At 35.5% G+C, this 14,825-nt stretch overlaps 3 protein-coding genes and 1 non-coding gene across 6 annotated transcripts; 1 reads left to right on the plus strand and 3 right to left on the minus strand.

Annotated features, from left to right (window-relative positions):
- The first annotated feature begins 494 nt into the window (after nt 1–494).
- On the plus strand, nt 495–567 carry TRNAA-AGC. The gene has a single exon. It is a non-coding gene; the product is annotated as a tRNA-Ala (tRNA).
- Nucleotides 568–3,414: 2,847 nt separating this feature from the next.
- On the minus strand, nt 3,415–7,585 carry LOC110601270 (putative MO25-like protein At5g47540). Of its 2 annotated transcripts, none has more exons than XM_043951200.1 (11): nt 7,324–7,585; nt 7,004–7,165; nt 6,731–6,849; nt 5,978–6,052; nt 5,705–5,798; nt 5,531–5,590; nt 4,915–4,974; nt 4,281–4,379; nt 4,011–4,055; nt 3,824–3,926; nt 3,415–3,737 (listed from the first exon to the last, which is right to left on the minus strand). In XM_043951200.1, the coding sequence occupies exons 1-11, from the start codon at nt 7,441–7,443 to the stop codon at nt 3,661–3,663; spliced, it is 1,014 nt and encodes a 337-aa protein (XP_043807135.1). In that variant the 5' UTR covers nt 7,444–7,585; the 3' UTR covers nt 3,415–3,660. The 2 variants fall into 2 exon arrangements, with proteins under 2 accessions (XP_043807135.1, XP_021594035.1); XM_021738343.2 differs by having other exon boundaries at nt 4,915–4,983; nt 7,324–7,582.
- Nucleotides 7,586–8,208: 623 nt separating this feature from the next.
- On the minus strand, nt 8,209–11,702 carry LOC110601951 (beta-1,2-xylosyltransferase). Its single transcript, XM_021739361.2, has 3 exons — nt 10,731–11,702; nt 10,262–10,411; nt 8,209–9,384 (listed from the first exon to the last, which is right to left on the minus strand). The coding sequence occupies exons 1-3, from the start codon at nt 11,439–11,441 to the stop codon at nt 8,662–8,664; spliced, it is 1,584 nt and encodes a 527-aa protein (XP_021595053.1). The 5' UTR covers nt 11,442–11,702; the 3' UTR covers nt 8,209–8,661.
- Nucleotides 11,703–12,267: 565 nt separating this feature from the next.
- Nucleotides 12,268–14,493, minus strand: LOC110601368 (pirin-like protein). Of its 2 annotated transcripts, XM_043950971.1 has the most exons (7): nt 14,402–14,493; nt 14,175–14,305; nt 14,051–14,100; nt 13,925–13,963; nt 13,785–13,813; nt 13,230–13,396; nt 12,268–12,943 (listed from the first exon to the last, which is right to left on the minus strand). In XM_043950971.1, the coding sequence occupies exons 2-7, from the start codon at nt 14,288–14,290 to the stop codon at nt 12,439–12,441; spliced, it is 906 nt and encodes a 301-aa protein (XP_043806906.1). In that variant the 5' UTR covers nt 14,291–14,305; nt 14,402–14,493; the 3' UTR covers nt 12,268–12,438. The 2 variants fall into 2 exon arrangements, with proteins under 2 accessions (XP_043806906.1, XP_021594173.1); XM_021738481.2 differs by lacking the exon at nt 14,402–14,493 and having other exon boundaries at nt 14,175–14,394.
- Nucleotides 14,494–14,825: the final 332 nt, after the last annotated feature.

Below are 14,825 nucleotides of genomic sequence, written 5' to 3' on the forward strand. Positions count from 1 at the left end.
AGGGAATTAAACATGACCACTGCAGACTATTCCAGCAGCCATTGTCAAAAAGCATTTCGAGCCGTGAGGAGAGCTTGTTGAGAAGCTCGTGTACGTAGGAGAAATGTGAGCCAACGGCGAAAGGGCAGCTCCAGTAACTAAGCATCGCTAATTCCTCGGGTGTTGTGGGGTAGCAGACCACCATTTCTCTGTAACTAGAGGCACTAACCAACATATGTACATATATACTGCAAAAAATAGAAGTGGACTCCTCCGTTCTGCGTCTATTTCTACATGTTGAGATTAAAACTTAGATCAATGGACGCAATTTGTGCAATGGGAAAATCCAATTAAAAGTCAAGAATTTGCCAAGGAAGAAACACAGTTGTGTCAGCGGCTATTCAACAAACACACAACAGGCCTTCATCACCACCATCAATATCGACGTGAGTGGATGCGCTGGCTATATTGAATGAATCAAACAGATAGATAATCGAGAGCACCATAATCAGTAAGGGGATGTAGCTCAGATGGTAGAGCGCTCGCTTAGCATGCGAGAGGTACGGGGATCGATTCCCCGCATCTCCATTAATATGATCTCTGTTCGTGGAAAATGCAATTTTGCTCATTTTCTTTTTACACGGGAATTTTTATTTTTTTTTTTACACAGGAATTTTTTTAATTTTTTATTTACACAGGAACTTTTTTAAATCCAAAGATACATAGAAACAATTCTCTCTGTCACTTTTGAGTTTTGGCCATTCTAGAATCTGAGCCAATACATGTATCGATACAGTAAATTCACGAGTCTTGCTTTTTTACATTGATATAAAATATTAAAATAACACAATATCAAAATTAACTAACACCGTCACATTGACGGTAAATATAGTTTAACATTATATCAACACACTAAATTAACGTTGGATTATAGAGTTATATTAAAAGATCAACTCTAACATTAAAATGGAATTTAAAGTAGCATTAGAGTTGGTCTAAAAAATTAAAAAATTATATTCATGAAAAGAGAAATTAAAAAATGTTTATTTTAAATGATCGGTCCATGTCTAATAAATATTTTTTGTTTTTTGCTTACTCATTATTTTGTAAATTTGCTTTTAGGATTTTGAGTTTGATAGCTATTATTTTTCTATAAAATATAACGATAAACTAATAATCAAAGTTGACAGTCTATTTTAGTTTAATTATTTTTATTTTTTATTTTTTTATGAATTAATAAAAAAAATTTATTATAATATAATAATGATAAATTTCACGTAAACTGCGACACACGTATAAGAAAAATAAAATAGTCATTTATGTGGGAATTTTAGTTTGATCGGGCTATAGAAAATTCATCCTATATGTGTCCATATCATACCTTCTACATCTTTACTCATATCATATCAGGAATAGGCGAGTCGACTTCACACATATTCGGGGCGAACTAATCAACCTCTTCAAAGTATATGGAACCTCCATAATGACATAACCATGCATGCATTAAGACTAACATAAAATATATACGTGATGGATAAGGTAATGCCCACCATTAATGAATCACCTCATACATTTGTCACGGCATACCACCGTCATATCTGATAAGGCAACCCGTTAGAATATTCCAATACGGTCAATATATTAATACCCTAAACCAATTACGTTGAAGATATATTTTTCAATAATCCCATATCCAAAAAATTCTCAACCTCTCCTAAAAATCTCAATCTCCAAAAAAAAAAAGCAGAAGAACAAGTCTTATTAACTCTCATTCTATCCGACCATAACCATTAATTTTTTCGTGAATCAAATCCTAAGTGTCTTCATTTCCTTGTCCCATTGAATGAATCTCAGGCTTATCAATCCCTCATCGTTTTGTTTGTTGATTTCTCCTGTTTCTTGTGCCTGGCTTTGGCTAGTAGGAGTGAGTAGTATTCGATTCAAACTGAAAAAATTGACCAAATCGAATTAATTAAAAATTCGGTTCAGTTTCTAATTTTAAAATTTTTGGTTATTTCGATTCAGTTCAGTTTTAAGTTTTAAAATTTTTTGTTATTCGATTTGATTTGATTTTGATCAGAAAAAAATTAAAAAAATGGAACCGAACTGATTAATAATAATACTATATTATTTTTTGATTATATTATATTAAGGTTAAAATATTTTAATTAAATTTTAAAAGCGTAAAAAAAATATTAAAAATTCAAATTAAATCAAATTAAATCAGACCAATTTAGTTTGATTTAATTTTTAATTAAAATCGATTTGATTTGATTTTTATAAATATTAATTTAATTTTCAACCGAATCGATCGAATGCTCCTACGCACACAATGTAAACTTACTCGAAGAGTTGTTCCTATGTTCGCAAATGACATCGCAGAGGAGCTTGCTACGAGGGCTCTCAGATAGGTGACGATGTTATGTCGCTTACTCTTTCAATTTTTTGATCAATTTCCATGTGCGTTTTTTTTTGGAAAAAAAAACTTTTGTTATTTTTAATCTAGTACACTTGAAATTGTCCATGACATTCACCATTACCAAATTGTTTTAACTGACGCAGCGACAAACCAACTTCATGAAAATGGATTAACAAGTTGAGCTATTGATTTAGCAGAGAGATGGCTTTAACAAATCAAACCTTATTGGACCATCACCAAGACATGTTTAATTTGTCTTGCGTTGTATGTTAAGATTTCATTTTGGCTGGGATTTGTTTGATGAGACTTTTTTTGGTTTAGTTTTCTTTTCTTTTTCTCTTTCAAGACCATCAGTTATATGCTGAGGTAATAGAAGCATTACAAGAAGAACGGAGAATTAGAACGGATAATTTAAAGTGACGATGTCCCTTGTTTAAAAGAAATTTTATAATATAATTATTATATATACATCGATAATTATGGATTATAATCGATAGCAATAATATAACCATCGGAAATAGAAAAATTACATGTTAAAATTTTTCTTGACTGACGTAAAATTGAGATTTATATCCAAGAGCGGTTGAACTCGCCACATCAAAAAAGGAAGTTGATCGTTACTTGCTCGGTCCTATACACTTCAGATGGAAAGTTAGCCGACTTAGCTGAATGAATATATGATCAAGAATATGCTGACGTTGTGAAATGATTCCAACGTCTTCGAATTTTAGGATTTCTCCCTCACATTTACATTCACACGCAATGTACTTGAATCGAGTCGCTCGAAAAACAAATTGCAATTTCTCTGTTAACGACTTGTCATGTCCAACAGACGTAAATTCAAAACCAGTGTTTGCCTACTTATTTTATTTGAACGAAGGAAACGCAACAGCGAGTGCTATGTAGTTCATATCCAAGAAATGCCCAGACTGCAACGACAGGGTCGTCATTGGACACATCAATCAGATTATGATTAGCTTTTGTTTCTGGAGATGAACAAACTATCTCGTACCTCATATCCAATTTAGCTTAGTTTAGTTTATTTCAACTCCCAAAACAACCAACTTGTGTAATGTGTAAACGTTCTCACATAACAGACTTCCATCAAATTACAAAAATTCTAACAAGAAATTCACCACTCATTATTAGTTTCTTTATTTCGTTTGAACCTGTTATATCAGGTGATGCCATCTGCAGCTAGCCTCATCTGGCAATACTTAATTCGTACTATATAATACAGGCTGTACATACTCCATGGCCGTTCAAGGGCTACTTGCTTGTTTTAATTCAGCTATTTCTTTGACCACCTGCGTTTTGTCTTCCTCAAACTGCTCATCCTCTGCAATAATTGAAACTCACATTCACCCAGAAAACCAAGGAAAAAGAAAGAATCAGTAGGACGACTCAGTAAAATCAAAATCTTACCTCTATCCATCTTAAACTCAGCCAAGAATCGCAAAAGCTTGCTTCTATTTGCGATGAGTATACTAACAATCTCAGGAGGTTTATTTTGATTGGCAGCAAATAGCTGTAAACAATGAGGAAAAAAAGTTTCTTTTTCTTTTTTTAAAAAGTTAAGAATAAATAATCATGTCAAACATTTGAGTAAAACCTTGAACACATGAAATGCATCCATCTGGATGTTCTTGCTTGATTCCTGAAATAGAAAGAGAAAAAAAAAAAAAAAAGAATGCATTCAGCATTACTCCATTTGATTGCAATAGAAATTTATATGATGAGGAAGAATGGACATGCTATCATAATGAAGTAGTTGTGGGGCTGCCTCCATGCTTTCTTTCCTCTTCATGGACTTCACTCAATCAGAGAGAAGATTCAAAAACTAGGTCTCCTTTACAAAAATAAAAAACAAAGAGCAGCATACCCTCAGAAGATTCATTAGAATCCGCAAGTTATCTTTGGAGCTCACATATCGTACCATGACTGCAGAATTTGAACGATCAAGTAAAATTTCACCTAAAAGCTGAAACAAATAACAGGAAATGTCAGCATGATCTTAGCTTTACAATAAATGAGCTCAGCTTTACCTACAGTAGTGAAATCAAAATAGTGGATAGGAAAGGATATCTCATTGTAATTGTAGCAAGAATAAAAAGGCATATCAAGAGCAGCCCCTATTACAATGTTTACAGAATGCATGAATTATGCCAATTAAGATCCATGTTTATATGCGATGATTTTAAATCCGAAAGTTCACTGGATGCTGAATTCATGTAATTGCATTCTGTTCCCATAGTAAGTATTTCCCATTCTGAATAAGATACAAAAAGGGAAATGCTATCTTCCATATTCCAGGAAAAGAAGGAAGAATAGAGTAAGAAAGAAGTATGATGTACAAGATTCAGTTATATGTCAATGAAGCCATATTCTTGGAAAGAAGTAAAAACTTTCCAAACAGGATATCTAAACAGGCTGCCAATGAAAACATGTAATTATGCAGAGATCAAGCTCAGCAATTTGCTAGAATAGAAGTTGAGAACTAACAGGCATATTCACACCTTAACAGCTTGTCGTTTGGTGATATAACTGTCAGATTCCAGCAGCTTGGAATTGAAATCCTGAAAGAACTAAAACCAACAAAATGGATGGAGAAAATTTAAATTGCCAGTAATTTAAGAATCAAAGTCGAAAAAAAAAATTGGAGAGACTATACTGATCCTAGCACCCTAACCCTCATCAACAGAGAGAGGTGGAAGGAACAAATCATGCACATAAATAAAATATGCATGTCCAAAGATCAGAAAATTGAGAGTAACAAGAAATCTTATAAAACCTCACAAATAGAGAATTAGAGGAAATTAGATGCCTCCTGATCTCCAGCCATATTCTTGTCTAATTCTAAGCTTTCAACAGCAGAACAATGGGCCAAATTTCCATAGAAAATCATAATCATACATTGAACAAGTGATACATTCTGGTGACTTTTTTATCCTACTTATTCTCTTTTTTTCCCCTCTCTATATATCAAGTCTACTTATCCAATTTAAGAATGACAAAACAAAATGAACTTTCAAGCTTTATGCTAATGGTCCTTATTAACAATGTGCAGGGTTTAAGTGTCAAAAGTGGAAACAAACTTTTTCACACAAAAATACCATTTCAGAAGATACTTACCCAATCATAATTCTTTGAAAGGAATCCAGCAACAGTGGACTTGTGCCTGATCAAAAGCTCCTGGAACATATTGCATATTAAAATCAACTTGCTTGCAAATAATGCAATTAGAATACACAAATAAGAAAACTAAGACAAGAAAAATGCCAAGAAGATAATGGAAGACAAATCAACCTTGAAAGTTGCCATGGCATCTGCTGCAATATCAAAATTAGGAAGCTGTATATAGTTAAAAAACTTCTTTATGTGTCCCGATTCCAAGACATACCTACCAAAAGCATTTGAGACTTAAAAAATATTTAAGCTGATAAATAAATTGAAAATAAAGGAACAGAATGATCTTCTCCACTGGCAGAGTGGAAATATATGAAAGTTCCTTTAAAAAATAAATAAAAAAAAAATTCTGACATGCATAAGATGCAGCCTATGAATCTTTGTGTAAATTACCTTGCAATGCTCTGGTGACGTATGCACTCCCTCAACATACCACCATAATGCAGAGCAAGGTCTGGATCCTCATACCTAATCACGAATTCAATACAAGCAAAACATTATTTGGAAATTATGTAGTAGATCATGAAGATACTTAGCTCCAGTGACACTTATAAGATGGCCATAGAGATTAGAAAGCTTTGAATTACACCTTAATGTGACAAAGTCATATTATATAGCACAACTAGTTCTTGCCTGATGCACATCTCAAATTCACCTTTTCTCTCCACTTGTCATTCTGTGTTATGTTGCTTTTATTTCTAAACGCAGTTTTATGCTTTTATAATATTCTATGAGATAAAGTTCAAATATAAACAAGGACCTCAACCCAAACCCATGCATACCGAATAAAGGAATTTCAAAAATTAGAGAAGCAGAGACCACTGTTTAGTAGATGTCAACGGGAAAGACAAGAAACATGAGGGATCACAGTCACAGCACCTGTGATGAACCCCAGAGTCTCATGCCAATTCATGGTTTTTGCAATGGAGTCCAAACACGTAATTCTTAATCAAATGGCACCAAACTAATTTTTACATGTGCATATACAAGATATGAATTTCAAAAATTGTCTGGACAGAGTAAAAAAGGTTAAAACATGCAATATAACAAAGCCAACACTGGATTTAATTATGGAGTAGAGGTGATACATCAATAAAAAAAAAAAAAAAATCAATCAAAATATCAACTTCACCGACTCTACCTTACCCTGATATCAAAATATCAATAAGATTTAAGTTAGCTTCCAAGTAAGCAGAAGCAATCATCCGAGACTGAACCTGTTGCCTCTGTAAATTTGCAACCACTTGGGTGGCATCTCTACGTGCCTATGAGAAATGATATTCTCTATGATAAGCAAAAAAGAAGAACGAACAAGATATAAAAGTGTAATTAAACCGATAGCAGTCGAAAAAATGAATTATACAAGATAAATTCGCAAGAACCAACATATACGATGCTTCTGAATTCTCATTTCCTCACCTCCAAGCCTAGTTTTGGAAGAGAGACAATGAGAAGATGCATAGTGTTCTCTTTGAAAAATTCCTGGGTCAATTGTGCACAAGCCTCGGCAACAGGCTCAGAATCACTACTTCCATAAAGGATCAGCTTTAGCTCTCGAATGTGTTTATTTAATTCGTCCATCTACACAAGAAAAAAAACAACAATAATGACAACAATCATACACACTTACACTAAAAACAAGCGACTCAAAAACCAATTCCAAGAGTTGGACTATGAATAAGGAAACTAATTCAAACTTCACAGAAACACATATGTTAGGTCACCGGAGAAGAACGAACCTTCTCGTCCCGCTTGGAGGCGCGAAAGTCACCGCTGCCATTGAGGAGAAGGAGAAGGGACCGAGTTTGCCTGACGATTTCGACAGAAGATTTGGGTTTGGACTTGAAGAGGTTCTTCATTTGAGTGAGTAGTAGGGTTTTGTGTTGCGAAAGTGAGAGAGGGAGAGAAGGAAGAGGTGTTTGTTTTCCGAGAAAGAAGGGTGCAACAACGTCATTGCCATCTATGTAATTTTTCTGAAAATAGGAAAGTTGGTAGCCTCCTCCTCATCAATCTTTTATCGATACAAGTCACGTGTTCTGTCATGTGACATTCATTAATCTTCTTGCCTTTCCCAACTTTTTCCTTTTAATACATTTGTGGCCATGCATAAGCATACTCAAAATAAATTGTCGACATTATTGTTTCCATATTAATAGTGAAATTTGTAATCTACTTTCTTTTATTAGAGATTTTTTTTTAAAATTTTGAATGCGAAGACAAACTATTATCATCCATGCTGAATCAATCTCCATTGTCCTACAAAAATTCAGCTCACAAGCCTAGAGAGGCAGGCTATGGGATAAATATTATGATTCCAAATCCATTCGAAGTCCTGCAACTTTTATGTTTGTACCTTGCTTTGAGAACGGATAGCCATGCATGGTTCGCATGTGACGACATTTGTTAATTAATAAACTCATGAGTTATTCCTTTGGTAATGTCTCTCAACACCATGGAACTCTTGGCTAAAATGCTGAGTTCGTATACGCCCAACTAATATGTGGACTTAGGAAAGAACAATTATAATCCCTTCTCAACCAATCAACCAAATATGAGACGCAACTTTATCAATAACGAAAGATGATAGCTCTATGGATGTTGCTGTACAATGCATACGTACATCATGCAAGAAAAAAAAAATAATGTTATTCACTACAGAAGTTCTCCATTCAAAATTGAATAATCTATCAGTGATGTATTGTACAAGTAAGACAATCCCAAGCAAAAAAAAAAAAAACAAATGCAAGAATCAACCTATCATTTTCTTCCCTAGAGACCACAAATAATTTCCAAGCATGGTATTGAACAGTGTCAGGATTACATATTGCCTTGGTATGCCACTCCGAAGGACCTCCCTTGATCATGAATGCATTAAATTAAGCTCAAGTAGAATCTGACATCCTCCAAGAAAATGTTGCACAGAAAGGAAAATTAAGTCCAAAAGGAGACAAAGAAATGGACCATAACGTGCACAGCAGACTCCCAGAGATTAATAATACAAACAGAGAGGATTTCTTGTCACGTTTCCACATCCCAGCAATAAGGCCGTGGATAATTTCAAACAATGTTAAAGGAGTTCAACATCCAAGACTTTTCATGATTCTGTGAAGCCTTTCAGTGACAACAGCAGGAGAGGCATATGATTCAGCAAGGTAGATGGCATGGTACTCCAATCCTTTCCAGTGGGAAATCAATTCAAAATGTGGCCGTCTAAACAGGCTGCTGATGATCTCTAATATCACTGTCTTTGGTGTTGCTGAAACTATATGAGTGAGACCTGCACCATGAGCACCAACAATAACTGAAGCCTCTTGAATGGCTCGTAATTGCTCCTTCATAGGCATGTGTGCAAACAATCCATTGACAATATTCACTTTGCATTCAGGATGATTAGATGCCCAACTCTGTAATGCATCAAACACTTCTTGTTCATTGCTCAGTCTTGATTCAACTCTACCACCATGACGTGGATGGGCTAAATAATTTTCACGTCTGACAAAGAGGACATTATGACCTGAAACAGACTTTTCATTTCCATGTCTATTGACAGAAAAGCCAAAGGCCGTTCTAATCATTTCCCCAAACTCGGATAAACGAGCTGTTTTTCGGTCATTAGGGTTTTGCCAAAGATCATGGGCTGATGCTCCCTCACAATTTATATCTTCATTCGTTCCCTTAAAGAGTGCAGTCTCATATCCCAAAGGAGAAAGAACAACATGGCGAAAACAAACTGCGCCAGTAAAGTTTTTAGCATACCTAACACTTGAAAATAGAGCTCTCCATGTTTCTTCCAAAGCTGTCTGAAAATTTCAGCCATGTCAGCAGGACAGAAAAAGCTTCTAAAAAATCTAAACAAAAAAGGACACCAATCTGGCTTTACAAAATTGAAATATTTTAAATAGTTAAATCTCAGTTCAATAAGTTTAGTATTGTGAAAAATCCCTGTTGAACAAGTTTCATCTAGGTCACATTAAAAATATCAACCAACAAGAATATCCCAATTCAGTGAAATGACTCTGGTCATTCAAAGACTCGAGGCTATATCATTTTTGAATTTTGTCTCCAAAAACAATTAGAGAGTGAATCTCACGAAGAAGAAAAAGTCTAGTGGGCTAGTGGCATATAAGCTATGGCATTTTTGAATTTTGTCTCCAAAAACAATAAAGGAGAGTGAGTACAAAGAAATAACTATGCTCTACGCTATAAAATAAAAGACAACTGCAACACGCCAGAATATTAATATCTTCCACTATAATAATATGATCAATTCAAGTCAGGCACTTCTAAGACAGAACAATACACCTATGTAACAAAAAACGTGTTCAGATTACCAGAGAGAAAGGAGAGTGTCTTTAATTAGTCTAGTTACTGGTGTAACCAATTTAAGTACGCTTTAGACATATGTAAACAAAAATAATCGATATCCCTACGCTTTAATCTTTCCATGTCAATAATCAATGTGAGTACAAAGATCATGTTCAGACACTAATTTAAGTACAGATGCAAACCAATTAAACTCCTATGTCTACAATCTAAATCCCTAGGCTTTAAATCTTTCTTATACATTTAGGTTAGCTATTATCAACCAACATTTTTTTTCTGGGTAAAAATAAACCAATAAAAGTTACATGTACATATACATATTGAAGCGCAATAAGGGAAATGGAGAGTACATACTTTGCAGTGGCCATCCACAAAAACCAAATGAGGCCGATAAGGCAATTCAGTGACTCTAGAAGACACATATGCACTGTACCAATCCGTAACTGTGTGAAACAGATTTGCATATTCAAATCGTGTCACAAGAATTGTTGGCTCCTCAATCCACTGTAAACAAAAGCATTACTGTCAGAAAAGCCCGCTAATTATCTTGATTCACAACAAAGGCTGCATTAATTTGCTTCCGGTTAATCGGGAACTGAACAGCTAATCATCAAATAACTAATCATTACCATTCCTCAGATCGCCTCCCAGGGATTAGTGACCAAATAATTAATCAGCAAATTAAAGTTCCTGATATATCAGGCTAACTATAAGCCAATCTCCGGTTCCTCGAGTTCACAAACCACAGCAATCTAAATAAATTTTTAAACAAAGGCTAACTAAATCCAAATGAAACCTTAATTTCAAATCCGCAAACCCTAACCTGATCGCAATGAAATTCATTATCTTCCACGACACGAATTGAAGTGATCAGTCGACGGATCGTGTGCTGTGAAATCATGCGTGCTGGGATATAAGAATTCAAGAAATCTCTTTGAACAAGATTTTTATCTTTCCTTCCATCCCCAAGAATCTCAAAGGCACCGGTTTGAAACTTAGGCATCTCTTCGTCTTCATCTCTCCCAATGACCTCCTCGATCGCCTCCCCTCCTTTAGACATCTGTATTCTCTCAGGGACCATTCGCACACTTCCTCCCTCGCAAATGGAGCTCTGAAGAGTCTCGCTGAAGAAGCAACGGAACCATCCAGAAGATCCGCCGGTATTCGCGGGTAGGACATCGACGCGGCGGGAGAATCCATTGCCGAAGTAGGCCTCACAGGAGCCGGCTGAGACATTAGGATTCTGAGTCCAGGGAAGGTAAGACGGTAGTATCGGCCACGGCTTAAGGTAATCACTATTATTATGATTATTCTGGAGGCGGTGGTTGTCCGTCTGGGTACGGCGGGTATCCGTGAGGAAATGACGGTTTTTATCCGAGAGGGAAGTGATGTGGTCCGCCCCGGAAAGCGGCCGGTGGTGGGATTGCTGGTGGGTATGGTGGTAATGGGAGGAGAAGTAGAGGAAGAGAGAGACCGAGTTGAGAGCGAAAAGGGAGAGGACGATCTTGAAAAGCTTTGACTGAGTCCTGTTCATTTTTTTATTCAAAAAAAAATTACAGAACCAGAGTCAATACCCTTCTCCTCTCTTTCTTCCTCAAAAAAATCCAAAACCCAATGAGATCTTTATCAGCTGCGTTTGGTTTTATCTCCTTCCCTTTCCTATCTCGGCCTCTTCTATTTCGCAGTTGTTGGTAGGGGTGAGGTGATACCAGAATTGTACTTTGGTTTTTCCGGCTCCTTCCTCCAATAGAGATGTGACGCGTGGAGTTCTATTCCTGCTCGGCTGTTCTCAACCTCCCTTCTTGTTTTTTTTTTTTACTAGCCGATTCTCAACCTCCAATTTTCTATAGAAAGCAACGGAAAATCCATTTTCCTTAGAAAAGCAACGGAATATTTTCACAAATATATACGGTTAAACTAATTGAGTTATTGTAATCATTTCTTACAAACACTCTTAATATGCCTTTTTTCAGGAGAGTAAAAGCTAAAAACCCATATTTTATTCTTTAAATTATTTAAACTTTATTTATTTATAGAAAATAATTTTAATTCAAAAATATTTTTTGATAAAATAAATCTTTTTATTTTTTAATTTTAATTTTAAAAATTTATATATAAATGTAAGAATATTAAAATATAAAAAATAATTTTAAAAAGAGAATTTTTTTTAAAATACTTACATTTTTTAAATATTTTTTATTAATTAAATTTTCCGTGTTTCAAATATAAAAAATGCCAACAATATTTTGCGAAAGAAACGGAGGGTTAATCAACTTAGTAGTTTATTTGCTCTTTGTTTCATTTAATTATTTCATTTTCTCATGATTTATTCCCATTCTAAATAAAAATGGATACCACTATCAAGGTGGCAGTATTTCTATTTCCATGTCAATATTCATAAATTTTATTTTTTAAATAAATTATAAAAACTAATTAATGTACAAACTTTTGAGATGGATAAAATATTTATTTTTCTTTCCATCTCAAAACCGATCAATAAAATTCATAATCAAATAACTATAATTTAAAATCTAAAAACCAAGGCTATTGGCAGCTTCAGATCTCCAATACCTTGCTTTCTCAAACCCATTAACAAAATTCTCAAAATCACTAATTGTTTGATCAATCTCTTCTTGAGTGTTCATCACAAATGGCCCCCACTGTGCTAAAGGCTCACCAATTGGTTCTCCTCCAACCAAAATAAACCTTAGGGTTTTAGAAGACCTGTTCCATGCTTCCAACCCATCTCCATTCCCCAGAAGAAGAAGGTGGTGAGCTGAAACTGGCAAAGATTTTGAATTCCCAAACACGCCTTCACCTTCCAACACATAGACAAAAGAATTCCAAGTTATGGGTATGGGTTGTTGAAGTTGAGCTCCTGGTTTCAGACAGAAATCTAAGTACATTGTAGGAGTCGTTGTGTAGATTGGTGACTTTGTCCCCAAGGCCTCTCCTGCTATCACCCTCACCTTAACCCCATCTTCTGATGCTTCTGCTATGTCCTTGCTGCTTATTTCTTGATATCTAGGCTCAATCCTGCGATTAAAATAATGATCAAGATTCTTGAAAAACATGTAGAGGAAGTGGCACAAGCATCATTAAAAGTTGTTTGTCTCAACAACATGACTCTCTCAGACAAAAAAGGCAAAAGGCAGCAAAATGCTCATTCTAAAGCACGCCTTTTTGGAAAAGGATGCATAATGACAAATCATAACAGGGCACAAGTGAAGCCATCATGTTCTTGCTTGAAATTCTTGATATATGGATAAGGACAATGGAACTGAAAATTTGCCCATAATATCAATAGGGTTCTTGTGCTTACATCTTGTGTTTTGAGGAGAGGTTGATCCACAGTTGCAGGCCTTTCTGGGTTCCTTGAGCTGCAGGCATCTCAGAGTGAACAATGCCTCTTCCAGCAGTCATCCATTGTAAGTCACCAGGACCTATTGTCCCCTTGTGTCCTTCAAAATCTTCATGTGTCACAGATCCCTAATTATTTAACAAGCAGTGTATCCCTTCTAAATAAGGTCAAGTGTCCCTCACATAAATGATATAACTTCACCACTAATTAATGCACCAACCCTAGAGAATAATAATTATCCCCTAACCCATGAGGTTGAGGTTTTGTTTTTTCTTATGATGTTTTTTCCTTCACTTTTGGTGCAAGGGAATGGAATTTTGGCCCCCCCACTGCATGTTTTTATTTTCTCGCAACACGAACAGCATATATACTCGATCAATGAATAAATAAGTTAATCACATTCTATTAGTCGAATGCACATGCACTGAGTAGATATAGGAAGGGAAAAACCAGAGCTAGGACAATTTCGGTGGCAGAGAACAAAGGATTCTAAGTGGTGATTATCAATTTCTGTACCTGCAACATGTAGGTAACTGTCTCGAATCCTGTTAAGAGTACAGAGAATAATCATTATCAATTCACTTTCAACGCCAGAAGGCCGAGATAATTTTCTCAGGAAAAGAGAAGAAAAAGAAAATAAGATCAAGAATTCAAACCTCTGTGTGGATGATCAGGGAAACCAGCTGGGGCAGTAACTGCAATATCCAAAAAAAGGAAGAAGTTAAACCAGAAACAGCGAATTAATTTTCGAGTAAAGAAACAGAAGAAAACAGAGCACCCACCAGAGAACTCATCCAAAACAAGAAAAGGATCAAAGTACTTCAATTCAAACCTGTAAAACAACAAAACCCATCAACCAAAAGCCCCCAAAATCCAAAAATATCAATCTCTATCTCTTGTTTATACCTTCCTATGCTCCTTCTAACAATGGCTCCAACTCCTTCATGTTGAGGCCGAGCCAAGAACTTCCTAACCACCTGGCGTGGCTCTTCAAGAACACAAGAACTCTCTGTTTCAGGCATTTATATTTTCTTTCTCTATGAAAAATAATAATAACAACAACAGTTAATAGAGATTTCAAATGTGAGAGGCAAAGAGAAAAGTCTTATGTATATATATAAGAGATTATTTACAGGGTGGCAATGGCATAGCTGCTTTGCTTTGGAAGGTCAAAGGAGAGTTTTGGGCGGCCCACATGGAGAGTTTTCCATGAGCTCAAGGGAAGGAACCTTTGCTTTCTTTCTTTTTTCAGTTTTTTGTTTTATCAGATCATATCACGTCAGCTTAGCGTTGTGATGATGTGTTTGTGGATCACAGCCGTTGGTGCTCGACACGTGTCTAGTCAAGGTTCTTGTGTCTCATGTTCTTAGTCATGGTAATGATCCTATGTGGACATATACGTCAGCGTGATACTAGTCTGTGGACCCAGAGCATGATTTTATTGGTCCACCTCCACCTATGATCTTTGTGTACGTCTTTGTCGCTCAATTTCAATTGTTTTGCCTCCCAGCTTCTTTGCTGGAGCTGCTCTAATTAATCTATTATTATCATTGAGAA

The sequence above is a fragment of the Manihot esculenta genome, chromosome 15, assembly GCF_001659605.2.
Source record: "Manihot esculenta cultivar AM560-2 chromosome 15, M.esculenta_v8, whole genome shotgun sequence".
NCBI classification, from domain to species: Eukaryota; Viridiplantae; Streptophyta; class Magnoliopsida; order Malpighiales; family Euphorbiaceae; genus Manihot; species Manihot esculenta.

Excerpts from the sequence above, each read along its gene's own strand:
- LOC110601951 (XM_021739361.2), bottom strand. The coding sequence starts at position 11,441 with ATGAACAGGACTCAGTCAAAGCTTTTCAAGATCGTCCTCTCCCTTTTC. Across the intron at positions 10,412-10,730 it reads ATGAATTTCATTGCGATCAG|TGGATTGAGGAGCCAACAAT; the intron begins GTTAGGGTTTGC and ends TTTTGTTTACAG. Across the intron at positions 9,385-10,261 it reads TTGTGGATGGCCACTGCAAA|ACAGCTTTGGAAGAAACATG; the intron begins GTATGTACTCTC and ends TGAAATTTTCAG.
- LOC110601368 (XM_043950971.1), bottom strand. The coding sequence starts at position 14,290 with ATGCCTGAAACAGAGAGTTCTTGTGTTCTTGAAGAGCCACGCCAGGTG. Across the intron at positions 13,814-13,924 it reads CCCTGATCATCCACACAGAG|GATTCGAGACAGTTACCTAC; the intron begins GTTTGAATTCTT and ends TACTCTTAACAG. Across the intron at positions 13,397-13,784 it reads CAGTTACCTACATGTTGCAG|GGATCTGTGACACATGAAGA; the intron begins GTACAGAAATTG and ends TTAAATAATTAG.
- LOC110601270 (XM_021738343.2), bottom strand. The coding sequence starts at position 7,443 with ATGAAGAACCTCTTCAAGTCCAAACCCAAATCTTCTGTCGAAATCGTC. Across the intron at positions 7,166-7,323 it reads CCTCCAAGCGGGACGAGAAG|ATGGACGAATTAAATAAACA; the intron begins GTTCGTTCTTCT and ends TTTCTTGTGTAG. Across the intron at positions 6,053-6,730 it reads ATTGATATTTTGATATCAGG|GTATGAGGATCCAGACCTTG; the intron begins GTAAGGTAGAGT and ends ATTCGTGATTAG.